Source organism: Teleopsis dalmanni, chromosome 2 (assembly GCF_002237135.1).
Source record: "Teleopsis dalmanni isolate 2A chromosome 2, ASM223713v2, whole genome shotgun sequence".
NCBI lineage: Eukaryota > Metazoa > Arthropoda > Insecta > Diptera > Diopsidae > Teleopsis > Teleopsis dalmanni.
In genome coordinates, this window is record NC_051847.1 from 22,973,507 (window position 1) to 22,998,322 (window position 24,816).

At 29.3% G+C, this 24,816-nt stretch overlaps 2 protein-coding genes across 3 annotated transcripts in view; one reads left to right on the top strand and one right to left on the bottom strand.

Moving 5' to 3' along the window:
* Positions 1 to 24,816, top strand: part of LOC119680282 (serine/threonine-protein kinase N) — a 463,907-nt gene that overhangs the window by 80,729 nt on the left and 358,362 nt on the right. The window lies entirely within an intron of this gene.
* Positions 18,756 to 20,246, bottom strand: LOC119680294 (SAP30-binding protein-like). Its single transcript, XM_038093047.1, has 3 exons — positions 19,876 to 20,246; positions 19,103 to 19,812; positions 18,756 to 19,019 (listed from the first exon to the last, which is right to left on the bottom strand). The coding sequence occupies exons 1-3, from the start codon at positions 19,981 to 19,983 to the stop codon at positions 18,896 to 18,898; spliced, it is 942 nt and encodes a 313-aa protein (XP_037948975.1). The 5' UTR covers positions 19,984 to 20,246; the 3' UTR covers positions 18,756 to 18,895.

The window sequence follows — 24,816 nt, forward strand, 5'->3', positions numbered from 1 at the left end:
AAAAGTTTAGAGAACCTAAAAAATTATTCCGCACTTACTAGCAAAAATGATTTAAAATCAAGACAGTCAGTTTGATTCACACCCTACTTTTAAGAAATATGCAATTGGAGCGCCGCTTATGTACAAAGCAACAAGTACAATTGAAAGCGAAAATAAAAATGTTATCGCAATCGGTGTCTGTAGATAGATTCCAATGTAAATACTATCTTTAGTATTAAGCCTACGGCAAAGGAAAACTGACAATGCTAATAAAATGAACAAAAAAAAGGCCAGAAATCAAAAGCAGTATGTAAAGTAAGGCTAGCTATATTGTAATCGTAATGAAGAGGCGTCTTCATGCATATAAAAATATTCCAAGTAACTTTAATAAATAAAAAAAGAGTGAATGGTTGGATGAGTGTACAAATACCATGAAGACATAAAAAAAATTGCACCAACAACATGAGAAGAAGATAACGCAAAAGACAAATAGAATTGTAGAATCATTCGTTGAAGATTTAAGTAAAAATTTGGATTTCAATAGTGCAACCAAATGCCATGCCCATAGAAACAAGTCACGAAGGAACAACAGCAGCAGCAGCAGCAGCAACAGCACCAACAGTCAACCGATGTCAACAGTGTAGAACAATAGTGGGAATGGGTGAAATCTGAGAATCATAGTAAAAATTAAATTGTGAGAAGTGGAAGATGTTACCGTAAAGCAACAGTTCGGTAATAAATATGTTAAGTCGGTGCTATTCACATTCTGTTGGCATTGTCTTAATTGTTAGCATTGTTTTCTTTTATAAGCACACGAAAGAGAAGTGATTCAAAATTTTGTAATATGAAAAAATATTTTAAAATATATCAACAAAAATAGTTTACAAGGGGAACCCTTTCAAAGAACAAACAACAAATACTAAGTAGCAGTAAAACGCCACTAAAAAATATGTTAACTATAAGTTATTAACATAACATTAACATTTTATTGCTAGTAATTTTTTGTAGTGAACAAGTGATTAAATAAAAGCAAAACTTAAAAGATTTGCTTGTCAGTTGTAGCACATTCTAAAATGATTACAAAATAATGTCATCTGATATCTTATGTACTATTACTAAATGAAATTTTATCAAATAGAAAGTAAGAAAAGAATGAACGGGTACAGATTTATTTTGTTATCTCTGTTGTAAAAGAAACGCAGGTGGTATACTATCAGTTAGAAAAACTAGTTTAACAAATATGAGTTCTCAAAAGTTTTAATTATATATCATAACTTATAGAATAAAAGGATTTTTAAAAGAACATAACATACATCGGATAGTATAATCAAGTAAAATAAAATTTAACTACGCTTAATGTACAAAAGACTAAATTGATAGCGTTAAGCCAGTAACATATATAATTGAAATTGTAGTCTGAGAAAAAAGATATACGGATGTCAGTATATCAAAGGATCAAGTTGAGCGAACACTAACTCAACTTTAAATGTACAAAGAGTACACGTACAAGGTGCGCAAGTGTTATACTGAGAAAAATTCTTGAATTAGTCTAAAATCCTGCTAATGAAAATAATAAAAATTGTTACGCTACATTCTCCGCTCTTTTTTTAATCATATGTTATTTTAATTTATATATTTTAATTAGAAGACATATATACTTTAAAATAAATGCAACTTGTTCCATAAACCAGCAGTGTAATTTTTGCTCTATTTATTGAAGTATTGTATATTAACTTAATTTAAAATTTTATCGATTTACACGAAAAGCCGTTAATTTTTTACTAAAGAATTTATAAATTAAGATTTTAGTCAGTTTTAACTTCAATTTTTCCACAAGTGAGGATGAGAAAGAAAACGTTAATTTTCAATTCTTTTAATAGCCAAGATTGATACACAATGGAAACGTGTCTTAACTTTTTCCTGCTTTATAATTTCATAACATCAGCCATGAAGAGAAAAACGATTACGCGGGCAACATGACAGATAGTAGCAATTGTTTCACAGGGTAAGCAACTCAAATATTTTTAACATAAAATTATAAAAGAAAAATCAACACAGAAAACGTATTTTAACTCTATATAAACTTATTGTTGTAAAGAATTTATAGTCCGTTTATTCAAAAATATATAACATATATGGACTACATAAATAAAAATTTATAATTTAGAGTTATCAAATCAGCAAGCGCTGATTTCACAATTGTAACTCACAATTGTAAGTCTCAATACTGATTTAAATCATTCTTAACTTTGCTGACTTAATTTATACTTAAGTCAGTTTTGAGACTTAAGTTATGACTTGAAATCAGTATTGTTTGATTTGAAATTTGACTTTATATCTAAAACATATAGTTAAACAAATAAGGAAATGATTTTCGTCTAGTTCACAGTTATTTAAATACAACTATAGCCGTGATTTTTTCTTTCAGAATAGCAAAAAAAAATACTCGCAACTTACGGAAAAAAAAACATGTCAAACAACAGCAATGCTCTTAAAATCTTCAGAGTTAGGTTTAACTCGCAAAAAAATGTACGTCTTAAGCACAATATAGACTATCATTTTTGAATGTCATTCAAGTTGCGCTCTCTCTTACTCAAATTTATTCTAGCCACCGAACTTCAACACGCTCACATTCAAGAGTTGTAATTCAAGCAAAATTTTTGTAGAATAATGGTGTTTACGCACGCTGTAAGTGTGTTAGTGTAACCCCACAAAAATATGCTTTTGATCAAGAATGACAAATGCAAGTTTTTGGGTGACAGACTATCATTCACAATATGTTCATGGGAAGCTAAATCATGTGCTAACTAAAATTTTGGTAAGCATGCCAACATATTGGTTGCACATCGTTCCTAGACTTTCTCGCTTGAATAACAGTATCCAACGCGCTTTAAGTTCAAATGCGGCCAAATTTAAAAATCAGTGTATTATTAATGTTCTCTGGAAATAGTTGCAAAATTCTAATCATCAGTTAAAATCATATAAGCATTTCATTTACTAATAAGTTCAAACACATAAATTAATTTAAATATATAATATAAAAATGTTTACCATTAGCCTTCTAGTATCCATTTTGTTTTCTTTTATTTAAATTAATTAATTTTTAATGTGCAATTTTTATATATCATAATGTACACTACACAACAAAAAACAAAAAGCATATAACTTATTTTAAAAGTGATGCCAATTTTTTTCAAACAGACTTAATGCTGTTTTTTTGCAAATCTAAGAGAAAAACTTACAGCTCATATATGTTAATGTAAAACTTATCATTCTACCCTCGTGCTAGTTCACGTCATTGGAAAGAACAATAAAAACAACAGTTGAGCATATGCAACGGTTGTCCGCCATTGAAGTTAATTAGATGTTCGCTACAACAGGAATAGCAACACATAATCAACAGCTACAATGAATAGTAACAGCATAAAAGATAGATGATGTATGTCTGATACCGTTGCTAATACAATATAAACATACTAAGCAATTGATGTATGTTTAAGCACGTACCAAACATACTTTACAACAGCTGAAGTGGGGTATTGTAATAAAATAATTAAAAACATTAATAATACTTGAAGTTGTTACAGCTTTTTTTTAATTATTAAATATTAATTTAATAATTTGTTTTTATTATTAAAAATATTTAATATGAACTCAAAATCAATATCATAAAATTGTTTGTAATTTATTTTATTTTTTAATAGTTGCAGATCATATTCAGAGAGCAAATGGAACAATTATATAAAGTAACTATTAAATTTGACAGTTTTTTGCATTTTGTTAATAATCCAAATCAATACAACTGACTAAAGTCCAAAAATCTTTCCACATCTTATACTTTTTGAATATAGCATTAACATATTTTTTTATTTTTCATTTTGGATTAAATTCCTTACTTAAATGCACACGCGAACCCATTTCCCAACGTAGTGAAAGTAAAAAATTGCTACATTGTAGATACATGCGGTAAAAAAAAATTAATATTAATAGATACAAATTTAGTAGTTCCTTAAAATAAAAAAGTGCAAAAAAATTTGTTGTGGTTTAAATATATTACACAAATATTTACAACTCGGAAACACAAGTTGTTAAATTTCCAGATAAAAGAAAAGCATTAAGTTCAACTTACGCCATTATATTATTTAATACAATATAATATCTTCATTATATATATTATTACATGGTATATATATATATATATATATATAGTTTTAACTTATGATAACTTTTTGAACAGCTTAGTAGTGTTGAAAAAGATGATGAATGATAGATAAGCAACTTGATTTAAAATAGATTTCATATTTAATGCTTTCTTCAACCGATCTTATCAGTCTTTAACGTTGCCTTAATCACCCCATTCCAAATGAAATAATACATTCTATACCATTAACATACTTTAAAACCTATTTACAAACCTATTTGATTGTAAATTTGCTCGTTCAGCTCATCCGCCTAACTTCTTTACAAAGACAAGTTCAAATTACTAACCGATTCCATATAAAAAACCAATAACTAAAATTTAGGATTGAATTGTTATTCGTTATTACATCAACGAGCGCAACTACAACAATAAATATGGGAAACAAAATTAAGATGAAAATAAGATTTGCTGTGTGAACAGGTTTTTAGTGCAACGCGAGCGGAAAGAACAATTACAATTACTTAAACTGTGTGAATAGGCTATTATAGTATATAAGTACTTAGTTTTATTTTACTTGCTATTTTCATTTCTAGAGATTCAGTTTTATTTTTCTAGTAACTAATAATATCTAACATAGTTATACTCGTACTACTAATAATATCCATTTATACTCGTACTACATAAATTAATCGTACTTAAATTCTGAATTAATGAAATTTCAATTTACTTATTGCTTTATAACAAAAATGTTTTATATATTATTTATTTTATTTTTTTATTTTGCTGTCAATAATCAACTACAATGAGATAATTTACTTAACAACAGCTTTACAAAATCAATTTCATTTCGTAATTACCTAGTAATTTTACCACCAAAATCGTTACCATTTTAACAAAACAAATAATTTGAACAAATGATAATTCGACCGCTTCAATTGATTTTGGCGGGGCGTTTTAAATGAATTTAGATAATTGTATCTACTTCTTCAAACAAGTTAATTAAATTGATTTTGTATGACCTGAGGAAGCGTGCTTCTTTCAATCGTTGCACGCAAACAAAACTACGCCAATGACGTATAAATTGTGTTAAAAAATAAATAAAAAGAAAATTTTAAAAGCGCAAGAAGATTTCATTTCCGATTTGAACTTAAGAAAACAAACTAAGCAAAGAAAACTAACTTTAGGAAAAACTATTTAATAGTTAAATGAAATTATAAATAGTTTAGAGAAAAATTGATTAAATTTCTATTGGTTCACTTTTTAAATCGACTAAACAGTTAAACTACTTTTCATAACTAAAACCAAAATCTTCTAACCGAAGATTTAATCCAACAACATTACTCTTTAAATCAATGAATTGTAAATTTCATAAAACATTTATTGTATTTTTCGTTTAACGTACAAATTTTTATTAAAAAATATAAAGGCAGAATATAGTACTGACTCCAAACGAAGAAGAGATCTAGAGATCTTTTGCACTTGCAACCGAACTTAATAAAAGATACTCAAATCTTCTAATAACAGATGAGGATAACAGCTTAAATTTTTTCGCAGTCTAAACCAAAACTGAAGAGTCATAAATAATATGACTAAAAGTCTTCTTATCTATTTCTAAGCACAATTGATATTCTAAGATATAAATTACCCTCAGATAATCTACCAACAACTTTAATTCTGTTTTACTATGATGAGGCGTCTTATCATGATCGTAAGGACGAATTAGTTATTTAGACTGACAGTTCCACAGTGTGTCATCACTTTACACCTAATTCAAACCAGTTTTTTAGTTTTAATTCAATTTTATATCACAGACTTCGTTACACACCTTTTTATTCCACAAAATAGATTGGAAGTAACATCATTAAATAGGTAAAAGAACGATCCAAATGTGCTGATCATACTGTAATGATGTCGGTTATTGATCAGACAGATCACTGAGAACAGAAGAGCATGACAACGGAGAACAAAGATAGATTGAGTGAATAATGAACTAGAGAGAATACATAACAAACGATAACATAACGATAACAATTAAAGACTATGGTCTTTAAGAACTGGTGTCTTAAGGTTATGATAATGGAGTGCCGACGACCAACTTTTCCAACGACTTTAACTACACGAAAGAAAATTAAACATCATTGCAAATATGCTTTAATGATAATAACTTTAAAGATTTTTCAAAAACATTTTTATTTAAAAATAACTAAACACATAACTGAAAATAACTAATTGCATGAGAACATTAAACTAATAAACTATATTACTTCAACTTTAAATTAAAGAAAACCGTCTCTTACTAAAAGACCTTTCTCACTTCCTTTATTTATATAAATATCTCACGTATCTCAAGTATAGTATGTAAGTATTGCAAGTACTATATTTAAGTATCTCGAATATATAGCATTAATGTTTCTGTTCATTAATTTTTTATGATTAGTTTATAATTTTTTTGTAATTTCTTTTTAACATTGTTACATATTCGTAGAAGCAATGTGAAATGTTTAAGAAGGCTATCTTTTCCTATGTTCATAAAAAAATTCATGTTTTTTATTTCATTTAAAACAGAAAAGTTATAAAAAATATGAAACTTCAAACTACAAATTGCAGGCAATGACCGCGAAGACACAAACGACAAGTTCAATAAAAAAATGTATTTAAAAAAATATTTTTTTGTTTGGTGTTTAATGGAAACTGGTTTCATTCATTGCTGAACAGTTTTTTATAATCTTTTAAACTGAACTGGGGTATATATACTATACATAATATTAAGGAATGCTAATTTTAAAAAGTTCAAATTTGCAATATTTCATTACTCACTTCACTGCTTACAAAACTATTCTTTTTACTTTAAAATTTGAAAATATCTATTTTATTCAAAAAATTTAGAAAGTAAAATTCTTAAAGAAACTTTTTAGTTTCATTTGATTTATGATAAATAAAAAATTTAAATATTGATTTAACTTTAATAGATGAGTTGGTGTAAAAATTCATCTCCAAAATATTTACAAAATTAAAATTAATTTTGCAATTCTATGTTATTAGTAAACTCCATCCATTAGCGCCATCTATAATTCTAACTTCGACACCAATTTAATATTTTATCTATCATTAGAATGAAGCCAAAATTTTATTTCAATTTTCTAATGTATTGAACATACATAATACAGTAATTAAATTTTTTAAAAGAACAATGGTAAACGAATTGATTTCAGATAGCATAAAATAATTGTATCCCGAAATAATTGTATCACGGTCCCGAAGGCCTTTAATTTAAAAAGATTGGTACCAAATATCATAAACTTATTTAACGAAAAATTTGACGACAATGTAATCTCAAAGGGCAACTTCATTATCTGATCACCAAAATTGTGTGATTTGATACCATAGGACTCTTATTACCAAACTTTATATATAGATACTTGAAATCATTGGTTTATACAGAAAAGTAAGCATCGATTTGTGCCTTAAAACTCAACATTGAGCCACTATTCATCAATAAGGGCATTAAAGAAAAAATCATCAACGAAAAATTTCTAAATCGACCAGCGTAACATCTTTTTCACCCAAACTTCTAGAACAGTAGCGAGCAAATTACGTCACGATTGCTGAGTGAAATGAAATATCTTCATTACAATATTATTTCATATCTCTGTGCCATATTTTATGTTTTCTTATGTTGAAGTGGTTGTCTTGGGCATCAAAGTCCACTTGAGCTCAAATTATGAACCATTGTGACACCACGGATTAGCCTTGTTCATACGAATACCAAAAAAATCCGCTACAGACAACTCTAATAAGCAAAACTCTCCGTTAAAGTGAAAACTTGGTCAAGTTTCCAATACTACAGGATAAGGTCAGGTCGTTAAGAAAAGGTACCTTAAATATTTTTAATCTTCTTTTGTGAGCATTGACAAAGAAAGTAAAGTACGGACGCCTCCCTCCTCCTCTTCATAACCACTACCACGACAAATATTATTATAGAGTAAACCCAGTCACATAACATGCCTTTCTAATACGTAGTGATTTTACATCACCGATATCGTATTGCTGAGAGACTTTAAATGAAGCAACTGACTGATGTGTTTCTTATTGTTATAATATATGTTAGATTTTTTTTCAAAAATTATTACATTTTTGCCTCGTAATTACTTTTAATACGGATCACTTAACTCAAGGAAATTTTTACCAATAATCAACTAATCTGTTACACAAGATGATACATAAAGAATTGTCTGATATAACTAATGCAGTTTTAAGATTATTGCAGTTCAAAGTCAAGTGAAGAGAGAGCACCTGATACTTTTTGCCCAATCCACATAACATAAATATAACATAAATATCACATAACATATAATATAACATTTAAACCAAATTTAAATAAATATATTACGTATGTAAAATTACTTACAAAATTAATGATTATTCTATTCGAAACTACAAAACAAGTATAAGTTTGCATCTCTACCACCTGATGCTCAAGTGATGCTGCAGTATTGACCCTGTTCTTGTGCTGTGAGACTAAACCAGTTGCCAGTACAAAATTTAATTGCTGTAAAAACCGTTTACTTTGTTTGATAGAATATAAAACTGCAAGCATAGCAACAGAAATATCTTAATACCTTATCATTATAATATAATGAACATAGATATTCAATAGTATATCGAACTGGTTCTAAGAGAATTTAATTGGTTTGAGTTTGTATGAATAGTTAAATAAATAAATATTTCAATGGCACACTAAAAAATATATAAAAATTTATGCGCCAATGTATCTTTCGAGGAATGCAACCAAATTTCCAGGAATAAAACAAGTTGCATCGTTTAAAGAAATTCGATCAAATATTTTGGTATAAATCTTACTTAAGTTTAACTAAAGCCAGACTAACATGTTGAAGAAAAGCAACCAGCATGTAACCTATTTCAGTTGCTATACAGGTCATTTTAATCTGGAAAGGTAACTTAAATCAATAAAAAAATTTAAAGCAACTACATTTTACAAATGACACAAAACATAACTCTTAAACAAGTAAAGAAATTTTATTTTATTTTTAAAAAAATAATAAATATTGGTTTATGTAGCTTTAATGACCGAAATTTTATTTTAATAATTAATGGCAGAGAAGAGGAAGGTTAATATGCTAAATATTCAGTAAACTAAATTTCTTTAAGACCGACAGTAAGATAAATAATTATAAACGAAATAATGAGGATAGAAGAGAAAATTAAGGATAGTTAGTTTAAAAACACTAGACTTTATAATCACGATTTCAGAAACCGCTGTAGGAGGGCGAAATAGACGTTTAAGTCTTCCCAATTTCATAAAGAACACTAATGATTGTTTCAATCAGATATATTCCCTTAAAACAATTTATAATAATAATATATGAAGATAACTGCCCATGTGATTCACGAACATCGCAAGCCATCTATATATCTATATATGGTATGACTTTCACGGATTAAAAAAAGATGTACATATATACATTTCTGAAGGATTCATTTTTAAATAAATTAAGTTCTTTTTTTTTCAATCAGCATATGATAACATATACTTGCCGACGAAGAAGCCAGGGCAAAGGACTTTGGGCCGAAGACAACATACTGAGAGTTCCTAGAAAAAAGTAATGCATCACACGATAGATATGTTTACTATAATCTATACTATAACAGAAATACAAAAAGTAAGCTACCATCTTGACTGTGTCTGTCATCAAGTAATATGATGGAGTGACTAGAAAAGTTGAACATACTTAGCCAAAACAAAGTATAAATTGTATAACCACCGAAATATGCTGTAAGTGAAGTTATTGAAAAGGCAGACAAACTGACAAGGAAAGGATCAGGATTCTTCCTTGAAGACTATGACCTATGACTTGGAAACATAGTAGTAATTTCCTAGGTATAAAAAAAAAATAATAAGAATAAAGACTATACTAGGGCAACTGCTAGGTTTATCGTACACTAGATCGCTTGTGGGGAAATATTAAATAAGTCGATATGAGGAGTAAAGAGTGACTTAAGAATCATGACTTAAAAGTTTAATTTAGAGGTATAAGTCCAATATAATTCAAAATTAAAACACACAGATAAACAAAAATATTTAGCGAAAAACATTTAAATCATCGAGCAGATTTAAGATATATGTAATTTAACTACAATCCAATGTTTCCTTTATGTTAATATACTTCCACATCAAATTTTAAGGAAAATATTTGGTAGACATAAAATAAGTGCATTCAGATAACATAAGATAAAGAAAATAGAAAATCATAGGAAATTAAAAAACAATTAAAAGTTAATAAAAATTTCTTAATAATTATTTAATAGTTTAATAAATTCAAATATCTCAGCAACAAATACAAGTATTTCATTCATAAACACTTAGTTTTTTCCAATAAAACTACAGATGTTATTACCAAAATATACTTATACGTCACATTAATTGTAATATTTTATTTATTATTTACAAATTTGTTAGTTCAATAACTTATAGTTTTGGCGTATGTACAAAAAGTAGAGTATATACAAGTAAATAAAATTAATTTTTTATTTAATTAGTATTTTAAGGATATACATAATAACATTTTAATTGTCAATAAAAAAATAAATTTATTGTCGTATTTAATTTTTACACTTTTAAATACATATTGTATATTTAAAAGTTATTTCAAGTGTTATAAAAAATAATATATTTATTCAAATGAAACATAAGAGAAGAGAAAAAAATTAACTTAATTGTATTTAATTTGGAAATAGTCAAAACTTAAAACACTTGAAATTAATTAATAATGAAAAGCTATTATTTAAAAAAAAATAAACAAAAAGATTATCTTTTCTATATCTTGAATGTAATTCTAAGAGTAGCGGTGTAAATATAGCCTATAATTCATTTAAATTAATTACATATATACAAAATGGCATATAGATAGATTTTTGAACTTATTTAAATAAATTTATTATTCATAAAATTGCAAAATTTAATATTCTTTTCTTAAGCGAGGGATATAAAATACGACGACCTCGATTGAGTTTGCAATTACAACTCGGTCCATTATACTACATTTCTATTCTGAAGTTCTTATCGTATATACTAAGCAACGCGATCTAAAGCAGCCCATTTTAATCTCTCACAGCCAATTATAGAGATAACTTTACTGTTACCGTTTCAATAATTTTGATCAATGAGTTATTCATTGAAGTTATAGTGCATGTACACCAAGTAGGTGCACCTATGGGCTAACTTGAAACAATCGACTGGCTATAAGTTGACATTGGTTCGACAAACGATTCGGCGAAAAAAAACACTGCAATCAAAATAAATACAGGCTAAAGGTCACTGCAAACTGTGAAGCCAAAGACGATGATAATGAAGTTCTTCTTAATAAAATTATTTTAGTATTTTTTATTGGCTTTTCAGATTTCATTAGAAAGTTCTACAAATTGTTGATTGAAAGAATAACAAATTTAAGTGTATAAACATACGAGTACGTGTATATGTTTGTTTTCTTTATTACATTCAAAGGAAATCAAGATGTTTTTATATTTTACAGATACTCAATTAAATACACCAGAAAATTTTTAATAAAATTGTACACCACATATACCACAAGATATTTAAAAAAAATTTTTTTCTTGAAAAATCTGATGACTCATTAATATATTTTTAAATACAAATTTTGTAAAAAAAATAAATGTAATTTCATGAATGAATAAAAGTTCAATGTTTATTTAGGTGTTAGAAAAAAACTGCATAAATATTAAAAAAAAATTATTTTTTGGACTTTATATTTCATCAAATCAATATTTAATATTCATTTTTGATTATAATAGTTTCTAAATATATATTTGTAAATCAAGGATAGTTTTTTCAATGATATTTTGCACATAAATGTCTAGGATATATACCTAAATTTATATAAATGTCTAATATCGGTATTTATCCAAAAGTTGTCAATTTAAAATAATTCTGATACTAAATATTTATGTATGTTATATCCCTATCATATTATATATACGTTTAAATTATTTATTAAGGGAATAACTTTGAACATAAAGTTTCTCCAAAAAAATTTTTTTTTTTAACATTTTCATAATTTATTTCCTTCCGGTTTGATAAAATGGGTATAGATTGTAACACAGGTGTGCTTGATTGCCAACAGGTGAAGATAAGACCAATCAATAGCAATTGGAACAAAACAAACAAAAGAAGGAAGCAACAAGTCCAACTATCAAAAATATAGAAATAATTTATTAATATATTTTTTGGCTTCACATTTAACAAAAGCAGGATCAAAATAAAAATCATTTAAGTACAATTTTATAGAAAATGTTAAATATTTAAAAATTTTGTTAAGATGTTGAAAATTGAAATTGCTTGTTTATAAAATGTAGAAATATAGAAACATAACAATAACTGAAAATTACTGCTTGCATGGCTTCCAGAAGCGCTCGGATGTACATTCCTGGTTCATACGATTTTTTCAAGTGTCACTTTCAACATGTGTTGCACATACTATGCGAGCTTGGAGTTCCATCTTTTATTTACGTCTATTAATTAGGTTAAGTTAGGTTATACCGGCGATCCATAGGGGATCCACATAAGCTTATTGGCCCTAGAAACACCTAGAACCTTTGGCGAAGCCTAAAATACTGTTCAATATCAAGTCTTGTAATTAATCAAGGTCCTCAAGAAAGGGGAACTCCGCTGTGTTAAATCGCCGCCGTGCATGAGCTGAACAGAAACAAAGTAGATAAGAGGCACTCTCATCTTCTTCCCCACAGCTGTGACAGGTTTGATTGAAAGGGAGATTTAATCTTTTACCATAGTTGCCCAGCTTACAGTGACCTGTTCTCTATTAATTATATTTGCAATTAAATTGTTGCGTATTTGTAGGTTTCATATCGATTTTAATAAGATTGGTAGCTGTTTTGCCAGTTATCTCAGTTATGATGCATTTCATGACGATGGAATCGTCATATACGATGTCTATAGAATAAAATGGTTGCTGTTATCAGTAATGTTATATTTTAGTATAAAGTCTTGGATAAGCACCACATTTTCAGATTTAAACTTACTACGATTCATATCAAATCCAAAACATTTCTAAAAATAATTTCGCATGACTCATAAGACATACAAATTTCTTACGCAAACTTTTAAATGCTACTATTCTACTATTAGCAAGCATAATCTGGTTTTTTTTTTAAGTATTCGTCATTAATGGACGTGAATTTCTAGAATTTCCGTCATCTTAAAGTTTTGTTAACTTTATAAAAACGTTCATAGACCCTTAGTTATATGATAGTATCGTCACTAAAGGCCTTCATTATTAATTTCAATGCTACGTAACTTCTAATAACATTTTTAACCCTAAATTTTATACAATCTTTCTAATCCAACATTTTGCCACGCAAAAAAATTATGTGTACGAGAAATGAATAATATATATATATAAATAAAGATAATGATACTTCCCCCAGTTCCAAGACCAGATGCACTCATCGACGACAGGAAAAACAGATACAAATGGGTTAAACAACCACAACCCTATGCCGTATAAGGGCAGATGGAGAATATATAAAAAGAATAAAGTACAAATTCATGCCAAACAATAAGTACCTTAATTACTTATGAAATCTTAAATATAATATTTTATTTAGAGTAAGTTAGTATCAGAACAACATTTACTTATTCTGTTAAAAGTTAATTAAATAAATTATCTTTAAACCATTTACAGTACCAGCTTATTTAACTATGAACATACCTGATAATACGAATCCGCCATATTTAGAAGACTTATTTGAGCAAATTTCTTCAATCGTCCAGAAAGTTATGCTTTGTTGTTTATTATAATTGATTCAATTTAAATCTTAAAAGTAATTTTGAAATTAAATTTAAAATTGTTTCTTCATGCAATAAAGTGATACAATTTTTCAATTGATATAATAATGCATTAACAATTTACACAAAAACTGTTATTAAAAATTTTATTTTTTTTATGTATTAAACAAACTACAATTAATTATTTGATAATAATCGCAGAAATAAATTAGACAAAGGATCCAAAAACGATCCGTAGTAATATTGAGCGCGGCGAGATGAGCAGATAAAGTTAAGAAATGCGGTTAAAATTATTTCTAATAAAAATTATAAAAAACACTTCACACGCGAACACTTATTATAATATATGTAATTAAAATTGAATTGATGTTAAATCTGCAAAAAACAATTGTATACATTATATTATTAATAATAATAATAATAAATGAAACGCATTTTAAGTTTATATTAAATTTATTATAGCAAACGATTTGCAAGAGATTCAATGAAATCAGTGCTTGTAATACTAAAAACAAAAAATATCTAAATCAACTATCAACTATTTACATCCGCTAAAAATTGATGCAATTATTAAAGCTTTTATCAGAGCAAATTGCACTCAATTTGAGACGCACACAAATTTTAGACTGAATATACCTCAATTGCGCGGTTTGGAAATGTTTATATGTACGCTATCATAAGATACAGTAAGCATAATTTATATTATTTATATGACAAATTTAGATAAATTTTTTCAAAACACGAATTTCCATTATTTCCATTATTTCCATTCATCGTTTGCCAAATTTATAATAAGTACGTTGTTTGGAGTAGATTTATCAGAAGTAAGGCCAATATAGTATACAGTATACAGTACAAAAAATATTTATCTTCAAAAGTGTGTGACGAGTATAGTGAACTGTACTGTAACTAAAATAGTTTAAATAATAAAATAAAAAACATTTCTAAAATTTTAATAGAACCTTACAAGTCTATTGAGGCCCATGTTATATTGGGTATTACGGGCGCGTTAAAATTGGCTGTTTCGTGCTATGATGAAAACGCATGTTATGCAGAGTGTCACATCAGCTTATCAATTTTGTATTTTTACTATTATTTTTTTACATTTTGTTTGTGCCGAAATCTTAAAGGAAATATATATATACATACATACAACACGTCTTTGACTGAGTGACGAAGCACAGATAGGCTCGGCTTTCATGACCGAATTTAAACCGACATTTGTTTTCATCTCTAACCCTCAATTTTTTGATTTGCATTAAAAGCAACAACAATTTTGATTTTGAAGTTCCCGTGACACTCTACATAACATGGGCCTAACTAGTACAACAGATCAGTACAATTAAGGAAAAGAATTAAACATCGGAGTATATTAGCAAAACTTTTGTTTGTTGAATAACTTCCTATATAATAATTGATTTGATTCGAGTAAAGAAAAAACTACCTAATATTTACTCAAGTAATTATGTTAAATATTTATCACAACGGTTCATTATTTAATCTTCAATAGATTTTGGTCACAAGATCACCACTACAACTTCATTTAAATCGAACATCGAAAATGTCACATTCAAGATTATCCTAATATATTAAGTTCATATCAAAAACCCTTACACTTCACTAAAGTATGTAGTTAGCGCTCATTTTTATTTAAATATATATATTAAAATAACCCAAACTCTACTAGATAGTAGATATGATCTCCAGAAGCGACCGGGTCTACATCGTGGAGTCACTCGTCAGTGTTGACGATTAAGTTCCACTCACCGTACCCAAAAGGGACTATAATACCAGCAGAACTTCACGGGCTAATACAACAACAACAAATAGTAGACATCTGTAACAGTCATTCTATAAGAAGGTTTACTTGATTTAGGTTATTATGTGTAGCTGTTTTAAGGGACTTACTTCAGATTAAAATATTTTTTGAGAATATTTATGAATGAGACTTTGTATTTATTGTAATTCCTATATAGAACAGAGACCATAAAGTGAATAAACGACTTCTTACGAAAGCTGGACGGAGTCCCTTTATTCTTTTTACTTTAAACTACAGTTTAAATGGATGGAGCTACCATCCATTCGGCATAAATATCACTTTAACAACATTAAATAATGCGGAAAACAACTGTAGCACCAAACATGTTTTTCAGTTTTCTATAGGGTACGTCTGCATAAATATATTCAATGTTGAAAACAAAATATTTGTCATATCTTTCGAAATACAAATGTATATAAAAGAAAGATAATTTCTATACACATATTGTAATTACAAATGTGAACTTCTGAGCAGATAAATATATATTTTGCTGTATTGAGCTTATCATTATGTGTTTAACAAAAGAAGGAACATCGAAAGCAACGTAAAGTATATATATATTTACTTGATCAATTTGACGAAGCAAATTGACCTATATTTAAATAGAAAAGTTTGAAGTTAAAAACTAACTATTGAACGATGTTAATTTGTTATTATCTCAAATAGCTAAAACTTGGTTAAGTATTTACTTCCTTAGCGCTCTAAACTATTGTATAAGAGTCTGTTGTGGACTGGATTAAAACGTCCACATCATTGTTATATAAGGATTTCCAATAGAAAAATAGACTTCTGTAGTACAACAGGTGAACCTAACGTAATGTTCAACTTTAATTGAACGTGAGATATAATAGGGACCCCAGGAATCAACTAGGATCGTTATACTATAAATGTTTAATTGAACTTTAATTGAACGTGAGATATAATAAGAAGCTCAGGGATCAACTAGGATCGTTAAACCATTAATGCTATACCATTATACCAGTAATATATAATAATAATCTATTTTTATTATAACTTTTAATGCCGATATAGTGATTATTGTTAAATCCCTAAAACTTTTTAGAGATAGTATTAAAAAATATTTAATTCTATTAATGGTGTTTCACTCTGCAAGTATAAGTGTACTACCTATTGTATTATCTATACAACAGGCGACTTATCTTTATCGATATATTAATTGTACGCACATATTTTTGATTACTAAATTTGATTTATATTAAATATTACACCATAAGATACTATTTAGATATTTATACATTTATATATACAACACTAGATAAAAATATATCAATAATAATTATATAATAAGAAAATTATAGCACATATATGTATATGGATTATATACTATTCTTATATGGACACAACTTTTAATATAAAAGGCCTACGTCATTGCTTCACTTTATGTTCGAATATGATAACAATAATCTCCGGTGTTAAATATAAAAATTATTCGATTTTGTTTATCTTTTATATAATATAAACAATTTAATACAATGAAGCTAAGTGCAATTGTGTAAGAGTTAAAATTATAAAATTTTTGTTTTATTACCTTGTGTTTTTCGCAGTACATATTCACTTCGGATTTGCGTATCAAACTTATGAAATTCCTTTAGTAATTTTATTTATTATGCACACCGGGCAGCTTTGATCGTGCTACTTTTAATGATATTTTGTAGTCCTGACTTTATTCATATTTTTTTATTTGAGTTGCTTTTAAAATTTAATAATACAACGCACACATGCATATAGACACATTAAAAAGTTAATATTAAGTCCAAAAAAGATGCAGAATTAAATTGTTTTTTATTTTTATCTTAGATTCTGTTTCACTTATATTCGTTTTCTTAAATAATTTTTTCTTGTTTTTTATTCATCTTCGCCGTCGCTTTGCAATTTTTATGAATTTTTGCATAATTCTTCTAATAAGTTTGTTAAATTAATTTTTTTTTCGTTGATACTATTGTTCGAATTATATTTATTTATAATATTTTTTACTTATAATAATGAAATAATATTAAAAACGCAAAACCAAAGAAATTAAAGCACATCATCGACACGACAAAAATTCCACCGACCAAAAAAGAAGTAAACGAACAACAATTAGCATGATGTTAGCACAGTGTTGCCTTTACTCTACACGAAAAAAGTAGTAGATTTTTAAAATTTATTAGAATTTGGGCATACTTGCGGATCAACAGTATTTAGCATAAATAAACATTAAACTGTAATAAAATAATTTTATAGTATAGAAATAAAATAAAATTTTTTAATTTAATTTAGTTTTATTGGTGAAGCTTTTAAAATAATTTTCAAATAACATACACTTTCTTTATTTTTTATATTACATTAAAAATACTATGCACCACGATTTAGGTTATCTACTGTGGTAACCACAGTTGTCTTAATTTATTTTCTAATAAACGTAAGCAGATTGCATAGTTTTATTTATTTTATTTAAAATATACTAAATCCTGATGTATAATTATACAAATCCCAGTTGTCTTAACCGATCTTTCTAAGAGCGTATGTTTCTTTCACTTGTTTTTTCTTAACATTATGCGAGGAAACGAATCTATACACTTTATTTAAATTATATAGCAAAGAATACCTTAAAGATATTCTTTGTTATATAGTATCCGAGTTACTTGTGCCAACACGTCTTAAACCATCTTTTAATAAACGTCAGCCCCTTGCTTGGTTTCATTTCTTGCTAATGTTAAGTGAGAAAACAAATCAGAAAACAACAGCTAAATTTCAGTTAACGTAACAACAAAATACATTGTTAACCTACATAATTACATACATAATTATCTAGTAAATAAATTGTTGTTCAGTGACTTTTCATAATAAAATTATAAAACAATTAGTTTTCATTTTTATTTATTAATTCATTAATTACAAATTACACGCATTTGATTATGTTACAACAAAATCATAATTTGCTAGAATACAAATATTAAATAATATTAAAAGTTACAGACAATTTTTTTCTTAATCATATCAACTCAAAATCAAAATTTCTTAAATAACATATTTCATCAAAGCATTGTACAAACATACGTATATTGTGAAAAATAAAAAATTATTATATATAAATTCATTTTCTTTAAAATAGTTAAGCGGCTGGCTTCTTCGGTAAAGACCCAAATGCTGATATCACTGTTCCTTTAGTACCAGTAACAGTCGTAGTTAGTGCTATTGCGGGCTTAACAGCTGCCGGTTGATCCCATTTTGATTTTCTAAAAAATATACAACAAATCAAAAAACAATCATTTATTTATTTGTACATATAATTTAATACAAAAATATTTATGACAATTACCGTTTTTTCGCTTCCTCTTCAACTTTGCGTGCTAAAACAGTTGCTTGCTCAATTTTATCTGTTTCTTTGCGTTCCTTTTGGCGTTTTAGCATCTCATTTTTCTGAACTCGCGCTAATTCTTCATAGAAACTTTCTGGTCCCCATTGATGAGGATTATAGATTTCTGGCGGATAATTTGTCCCAAACTCATTTATATCGCAAAACTGTATTAATTTTTCATAAATACTTGGATTACGAAATTCTTTTCGCCCTTGAATAAGACGATTCATATCCATATTATTTGAGTCCATTTTTTCGTACAATTGCCGTACTTTTTCAACCAATTCACCAGATGGTTTACCCTTTGGTTCTGGTGGCAATGTAAAATTGTAATGTGCATATTTACTATGTTTATCAATTTTACTTAAATTTGATACGTCCTTTATTGACTCCGAAGCTAAATCATTATCAACTTCCATTGGTGCTTCGGATTCTTCGGCATTCGTGCTACTTGACTCAGTTGAAACACCCTTCTCTTTTTCTTCTTCAGATTCGGAACTTTGAGATGTTTCTGTTTCTAAGTCATCGTCTTCATCAGATATTATTGTATCATCTTGATAACTAACAAGGCGACGTACTTTTTTGTTGCGCTTCTTTTTTTTTATTTCAACTGGAGATATTGGTTTAGGTTGTAATAACTGTGCTGAAATGTTTTGCTGTGGTATAATAACCTTTAAAGAAATTAAAGGGTTGTGGTTAGAGACAAATAAACATAAATATTTTTAAAATCTTACCTGGGATGATTGTGAATTTTGCGAATCACCACTATCGTCAGCTTGGTCATCTTCATTTTCAGAGTCTGTATATTGCGCAGTTAGACTTGCTAAAGCTGATTTACTCATTTTGATAAATACTTTCTATTATTTTTTTATATTTATAATTGACTAACAACAGCTTGTCAACATTGCATACACAAAATGCAATGAGGTGACAATTGAGACAGGGCTGTTATAATAAAATAAATAAGTTGCTTGCAAAATCTAAATTAATAGGTGACCTCACAAAAACTGTTAAGTACTGTTCACACAGAAACTTTTCATTCGTTCTTCTTTTGTTTTTCAGCAAAGAAATTCATTCAAGAAGTGCACTAAAAATGTTTATTGAAAATGTTTCCTTTACAAAATAAGCAACAGCTTGTTTATTTAAAAATAATGCGAGTTTTAACAATTTGATAGCAACTAATAATCATTGAACATACAATGCTTTATTTTTGTTTTATTAATTTATTTTTTCAGTATGTTAATATGAAAGAAGTAAACATTTTTTTTTAAATTTTCTAATTTATTTAATTATTTAAACTACGAGATTTGATTTTTGGAAATATATAGTAATTAATTGTAGTGAAAATCAAATTCCAAGAAATTAAATTTCGCTAACTCGGCATCTAACCTGACCTAACAGTTTAGCACCATATTTATGTTCAAAATACATTTAACGAAAAAATTTGCATGTGAAGAAGTGAGAGAGTGAGCAAAATTCTTATGTGAAAATAATGCAAATTGACATAAGCTCTTGACAATTAATAGGTCTGTTCTACGAGCTACTCATAGTAAAACTCAAGTAAAGGTTCAGTTAGACGGTAGGTAACGTAAGAAATTAATTCAAAGCGAAATGCACAAGCAAAAAAACCTGCGTATTTGATAGGAATGAAATAAATAAAGTTGACCGTTTTTGTTTATTTCGTTCCTAATAAATACGCAGGTTTGGTTGGTTTTCGCTTTGAATTAGTTTTTTACGTTACCTACCATCTAACTGAACCTTAAAATATAAACTGAAAGCGTAACACAAATAAAGTGTTAAATGGTGAGAACACCACTGTCGCGCAATAGTTGTAGTGGTTTTAATGTTGGGGTTTATTTCGAATTTAACACTCGTATTGGTATGGATAAGTTAATTTACACTCCGTATTGAATGGATAAGTTTATTCATTCATTATACTTAGTTATTATAAAATATTCTTAAAGTTAAGATTTATGTTTTTACGTCTTATTCACGTGCTGCTTTGTCTTTTTCCAAACTACTACTGGCGGGAACTGCGGCTATTGTTGTCTCCTTTGTGCCTTGTTGACAGTTCTTTTATTTATATTTTTTGGTGCTGCCACAGTACTCCCCCCTAAGTGATGGAGTCACTGAATTTGGTTGGAAAGCGAACGTTGCGTCCTGATTTTGTCAGGTTAGGTATCAGTGCGTTTGCGATGGTTTCCGCTGTTTGATCTGGGATCGGAATTGCTTCTGGCCATCGGCTGAAACGGTCGATGATGGTTAATATATATGTGCAGTTGTTTGATGGTGGTAGCGGGCCGACGATATCTATGTTTATATGTTCGAATCTGTGTTCAGCGAGTTCATATTGACAAATAGGTGAACGGTTGTGACGTTGCACTTTAGAACGTTGGCATGGGATACATTGTCGGGTCCAGTTTCTGATATCAGCATTTATAGAAGGCCAGAAAAATTTTTCAGCTATCATTTTTGTTGTGCCCCGAATGCTGGGATGAGACAACCCATGCGTAGCTTTAAAGATATGTAGCCGGTATTTCTGCGGAATGTAAGGACGAATTCGCCCAGTTGAAACTTCGCAATAAATTTTATCTGATATTGTTGGTAAAGATAAAAGTTTGATTTCGATGGAATTGTTGTTTTTGATATCTTGTAGTTGTGGGCAACATCGTTGTAATCCAATTATACAATCGTAGTCGATTTTTGGGATGCTAATACTATCTATCCGCGAGAGAAAATCTGCTGGGATGTTGTCTTTTCCGCTGACATGAACGATATTCGTTGTAAATTGACCTATATAATCAAGCTGACGGACTTGACGTGGTGAAGCCTTGTCGGACTTTTGCTGGAATGCGAACGTGAGTGGCTTGTGGTCAGTTATTAATACGAATTCACGACCTTCTAACATATGTCGAAAATGTTTTATGCCCTGATATGCGGCTAACAACTCACGATCGTATGTGCTGTATCGTTTTTGTGTATCTGTTAATCGTTTAGAGAAAAAACCGAGTGGTTGGAACGTGCTGTCTGTCACTTGATGAAGAACTGCGCCGAGAGCTTTATCCGAGGCGTCTACTTGTAATGCAAGCGTAGCAGTTTTTGACGGATGAACAAGTAGTGTCGAGTTTGTTAGTTCATCTTTACATTTTTGGAAGATTGTTTTGTTCACTTCGGTCCAGCATAACGGTGTGTTGTCGTTCTTCTTGTTTCCTTTTATCATTTGTTGAAGTGCAGTTTGAGAATCTACAGCGTTTGGTACGAACCTGCGATAAAAGTTAAGTAATGCTAGAAATCTTCTTAATTCTTTTGTTTTTGTTGGAAGCGGGTACTCGCTGATGCTCTTCACTCGATCTGGTAGAGGTTGAATGCCCTTTTCACTGATGAGATAACCAAGAAATTTTACTGTGTTTTGAGCAAAAACGCATTTTGATACGTTTATTATTAAACCATGTTTTCTGAATCGTTCGAATACTTGTTGCAAGTGTTGCCTGTGCTCTTCCTCGTTTGCTGATGCAATAATGACGTCGTCAATATAGGCAAAGGCAAATTCGAGATCTCGTAATACTTCGTGAATGAAGCGTTGAAATGTTTGACCTGCATTGCAAAGTCCGAATGTCATGTTAGTAAATTCAAATAATCCAAATGGAGTTATGATCGCCGTTTTTGGAATATCCCCCGGTTCAACTGGTATCTGGTGATATGCCTTAATCAGGTCGATGGTTGAAAAAACTTTTTGGTTATATAGCATGTGTGCAAAATCATGTATGTGAGGAACTGGGTAACGATCTGGGATGGTGATTGCATTTAAGCGACGGTAATCTCCGCAAGGTCTCCAACTACCGTCTGGTTTTTTTACCATATGTAAGGGGCTAGCCCAATTGCTGCTTGATGGACGGCATATTCCGGCTGTGACTAAGTTTTGGAATTCTTCTTTTGCTGCTGCTAGCTTGTCTGGAGGTAACCTACGTGGTCTCTCACATATTGGTGGACCTTTTGTTAATATGTGGTGAGTGACTTTGGTCACCTGGCGATTTGTCGGTGTTGGTTTAGTGATGTCGATGTATTCTTTTAGTAGATCTGCAATTTTGCAAGATGTGTTCACAGTTGATATTTTTTGCGCATTTACCTTACGTTCGCTTGCGGCTGAGAAAATCTTTGTTGATGTGTCGATCAATCGTTTCATTTTTATGTCTACTATTAATCCGAAATGATTTAAAAAATCTGCACCGATGATTGAAGTGTTTACATCTGCGATAATAAATGGCCATGTGAAATTTCTTCGTAAGCCAAGAGCTAGAGTTATCTCTATTTCTCCAAATGTTTTGATCATAGAACCATTTGCTGCGTAGAGTATTCTTTCGTTCTTATTGTTTGTATTTGAATTTTTTTGTTTGGCGGCAATAAGTGAAACATCTGCACCCGTGTCTATTAGGAATGATTTTTTTGTCTTATTGTCATAGACGAACAGTCTTGTAGATGTTTCGTTTACAACTTCCTCTGCCGCCGTAGACGAAGTCGGTTTTAGTTTTTTGTGCCATATGTGCATGGCTGCTTGCAATTTTTTGCATTTGACCCATATGTTCTATGATACCAACAATTTGTACTGGTCTTTTCTTCACTATCATCATGACATTGCCGGTTTCTGGATGTTGAACGTGAACGTTGATTTGTTCTTGAGCGGTGTTCGGTTGATAATTTCGAGACCATTTTCGTCAGTCTGGTCACTTCTCGTTGAAGTTGTTCGATTTGTGCATCACGTTGAATATGAGCTGCTGCAGGGACGTTAGCTGCATTGACGTAAGTTCCTTGCATTGTTGAGTTTATACGGATTGTTTCGGTTATGTTGTCTGCCAATTCCGCCATCTTAGGTAGTTCCACTTGAATTGTGGCTAGACATGTCTGTACTTCTACAGGAAGACGTTGTAACCATAACCCTTTCAGTAATTGTTCGTCTTGTTTGCTTCCACTAATACGTTGCAATTCGCTTAAAAGATGGGATGGCTTTTTATCCCCAAGCTGTAAACCACTAACTAATTTTTGTATGCGTTTTTGTTCACTATCCGCAAAGTTTTTTATTATTGCTTGCTTGATAGCTTCGTACTTCTGAGCTGCTGGTGGATTCTGTATTGTGTTATAAATTTGTTCTAACAGCGATCCATCCAATGCTGCGATAACTGTGCCAAACTTTTGAGTATCGCCCTTTATGTTGTTGACTTGGAACCAGTAGTCCAACTGAATAAACCAAAGGTCAATGTTGTTTTTTATTAATGTTGGCATCGGCAGCTTTATTGCAGTGATTGTTGCGTTTTCATTGATTGGGTTAGTGTCTTCGGTTGTCTTTTGCTCTTGAGTAGCCATTTTTTTTTTATATATTCGACGTCGGCTTGGTCACCAATGTAGTGGTTTTTTATGTTGGGGTTTATTTCGAATTTAACACTCCGTATTGGTAATGGATAAGTTAATTTAACACTCCGTATTGGTAATGGATAAGTTTATTTATTTCTTATACTTAGTTATTATAAAATATTCTTAAAGTTAAGATTTATGTTTTTACGTCTTATTCACGTGCTGCTTTTTCTTTTTCCAAACTACTACTGGCGGGAACTGCGGCTATTGTTGTCTCCTTTGTGCCTTGTTGACAGTTCTTTTATTTATATTTTTTGGTGCTGCCACAA

Coding starts and splice junctions, on each gene's coding strand:
- LOC119680294 (XM_038093047.1), bottom strand. CDS start 19,983: ATGAGTAAATCAGCTTTAGCAAGTCTAACTGCGCAATATACAGACTCT. Junction 19,813..19,875: donor AAAATTCACAATCATCCCAG/GTAAGATTTTAA, acceptor ATTTCTTTAAAG/GTTATTATACCACAGCAAAA. Junction 19,020..19,102: donor GAAGAGGAAGCGAAAAAACG/GTAATTGTCATA, acceptor TATATTTTTTAG/AAAATCAAAATGGGATCAAC.